The 2510-nt window shown below is 37.3% G+C and overlaps 1 protein-coding gene across 1 annotated transcript in view; it reads right to left on the bottom strand.

The window, feature by feature from the left end:
• ccdc130 (coiled-coil domain containing 130) overlaps positions 1 to 2510 on the bottom strand; it is a 10407-nt gene that overhangs the window by 3138 nt on the left and 4759 nt on the right. Inside the window, exons 3-9 of the mRNA XM_015400874.1 lie at positions 2271 to 2324; positions 2102 to 2184; positions 1792 to 1847; positions 1647 to 1707; positions 1407 to 1549; positions 1134 to 1306; positions 819 to 957 (exon numbers count right to left, since the gene is read on the bottom strand). Coding sequence (XP_015256360.1) covers positions 819 to 957; positions 1134 to 1306; positions 1407 to 1549; positions 1647 to 1707; positions 1792 to 1847; positions 2102 to 2184; positions 2271 to 2324 — 709 coding nt within the window. The remainder of the gene's footprint in view (positions 1 to 818; positions 958 to 1133; positions 1307 to 1406; positions 1550 to 1646; positions 1708 to 1791; positions 1848 to 2101; positions 2185 to 2270; positions 2325 to 2510) is intronic.

Genomic DNA, 2510 nt, shown 5'->3' with positions numbered 1-2510 from the left:
CAGCTTTAAGCTAATTCAATTGAAATTAAAAGTAAAATAAGTAGCCAGCCTTATAACTGTCTGTAACCTACTAACAAGCTAAGGAAAGCATCAGATGAGCTACCTGAGAAACTAACGTTACGTTTCCCCACTTTAAAACGAAACAAACATGGTTACTCATCCTGCTGATCAGCTCTCTTCACTGCCATTGAAGGCTCCAACGTGTTTCCTTTTCAGGTGCTGCATCATAACAGTGGTGCTTCCGTGCCATGTTAATGTGTTTTTACAAAAGTTGCATGTCACGACTTTTTTCGCTTTACAAAGCACAGGCTGTCTGGAATTGAGATGCAGCTTGCGTTTGCGGTATTGGTCATTAGAACAGTTGACGTTACTGCTTTTTGAAAACAGCCTTTGCTCACCTGCGGCGCTGGCTCGAGTGGCAGTGATGACGACGGCGGCAGATGACGCATTAATCGCGCGACACAACTAATCGATGATGAAATTCGTTGCCAACGCTTTTAAAAGTTGATTTTTATCGATTTTATCGATTCGTTGTTGCAGCCCTTATTTTGTGTTAAAAGCTCTACTGTTTTCACTTTATTGGATATGGTGTGAAAACATGTGACAGTATTGATAAAAATTTACCTTCTACTACACTTTAATACTAAATCCTTTGGATGTGTAATGTTTACATAAAAAAAAAATCCCACTATGGTATGATAAATAGACTTAATCAGTAAGAAGATAGTTTAAAGTTTTGAGATGAAGATCTAAAATAAATTACAACATACGTGTTAAATATTTGAAGATAAAAGCACTTTTTTCTAGGTGGTACTTACACACAGTTGTCTGGTAAGTTAATAGTCCAGCCAATTTTTTGTCCTCTTCTTTCTCTGGCAGCAGCGGTATGGATAAGTTTGCTCTCATCTTCACAGCGTTATCTTTTTCCTCCTGATCGGCCAAAACTTTCTTCTCTTCCTGAATCGTCAAATAAAGAAAAAAAGTGTCCTTTTTTTAAATGTAACACAAGAAGAAAATCTAATTTTTTTTATATATATATATATATATATATATACACACACAAACATACACCACACACCTTTACAGAAATGTGTCTTTAGAAGTTAACTTTCTTACAAGAGTTAGTTTCTTACTCTGAACTTCCTGCGGAGGGCGCTGTTGATCTGAAAGTCATCCTTCCAACCTGCCTGATACTCCTGGATTTCCGACAGAGAAGGGAGAGCTTTTGTGAGCTTCTCCTTGTCTTTCCCACCATGGTCCAGTTTGTACATGGCGTCCGTCTCCAGCTTTTCTTTCTCTTCCCGTTCTGTCCCAAGAGGCAAAAAAAGAAGCCGTTTGCAACAGGCATAGCCTACATGCAAAGGAGACAGTGGGAGGAAACCTGCAACTATAGATGAATGTTTTACCGGTGGTCAGGATCTGCTCATTTTCAGCCATGTCCCAGCGCTCCTCTTTCCTGCTTGCTCCACTTACTATCACATAGTCACAAGTCGCAGGATCCGTCTGCATCTCAATATAGTTCACACAGAGGTGGCATTTCATCCTAAACCTGCACGGGAGAACAGAAGTTAGTGTTTTTTTTCCAGTTTAAAAGCTTAAAAATTTATTTTATTAGAAAACAGCCTTAATAGAATATCTGTGTTTACCTATAGATTGGCGTGGTGTAGTAGTTCCCCACTTTCTTCTTTTCTGCGTTGTAACGAACACCTGTGCAAACAAAATGTTTGGGAGGTTATACAAATAAAAGGATGCTTCATTTTATTAAACATTTTTTTCCCTGCTTTATCTTACCCATGCCAATGTGATTCTTGCAGCCATCACACCAGATGTTATAGGGCATTTCAAACCTTCACACAAAAACAGGCAGTTAATACACAATTTTGGCTGAACGTAAAAGCTATTAAACATTTTATTTTTGAAAAAAAATAAAAATAAAAATCTGGATTTTTATGTTGTACAAATTTTATTTTTATCATAATAACACACTCCGTGGTATGCATGAAACTGATCTTATCAGCAGATATGAAGAACACTGACCGGAATGTAAATTAATAAAGAAAATGTTCCAACGCCGTTTTCTTTCTGCTGCTGTGGTACTAACCTGATGATGAGGATGCCCTGGGACAGTTTCCTTGCCCTCTCACGAAGGGCATGAGTTTTATGATAGCCATTGAGGGAGCCATGCTAAAGGGAAGGAATAACAAAAAAGGTAAATATACATCTCTAAAATATATCCAGAATAACTAGCAGGTCAGATCTGTTGCTTTCACCTTGGCTGGATCAAAATCCGGAGGGTAGTATTTGTTTGTTCCTTTTCTTTCTCCCTGTCAAAGAAATAGTGTATTAGTAAGGAACATAAGCTTTTTAGTGGATCACAGACCTAAAATAATATAAACAATGATTAGGTAAACTTCTTATCACATACAGGTGCTGGTCATAAAATTAGAATATCATGAAAAAGTAGATTGATTTCAGTAATTCCATTTAAAAAGTGAAACTTGTATATTATA

The sequence above is a fragment of the Cyprinodon variegatus genome, unplaced genomic scaffold (assembly GCF_000732505.1).
Source record: "Cyprinodon variegatus isolate N-32 unplaced genomic scaffold, C_variegatus-1.0 Scaffold1158, whole genome shotgun sequence".
In the NCBI taxonomy this organism is placed as follows: Eukaryota; Metazoa; Chordata; class Actinopteri; order Cyprinodontiformes; family Cyprinodontidae; genus Cyprinodon; species Cyprinodon variegatus.
Note: the sequence above shows the minus strand (reverse complement) of the source record. Positions and strands in the feature narration are given on the sequence as shown.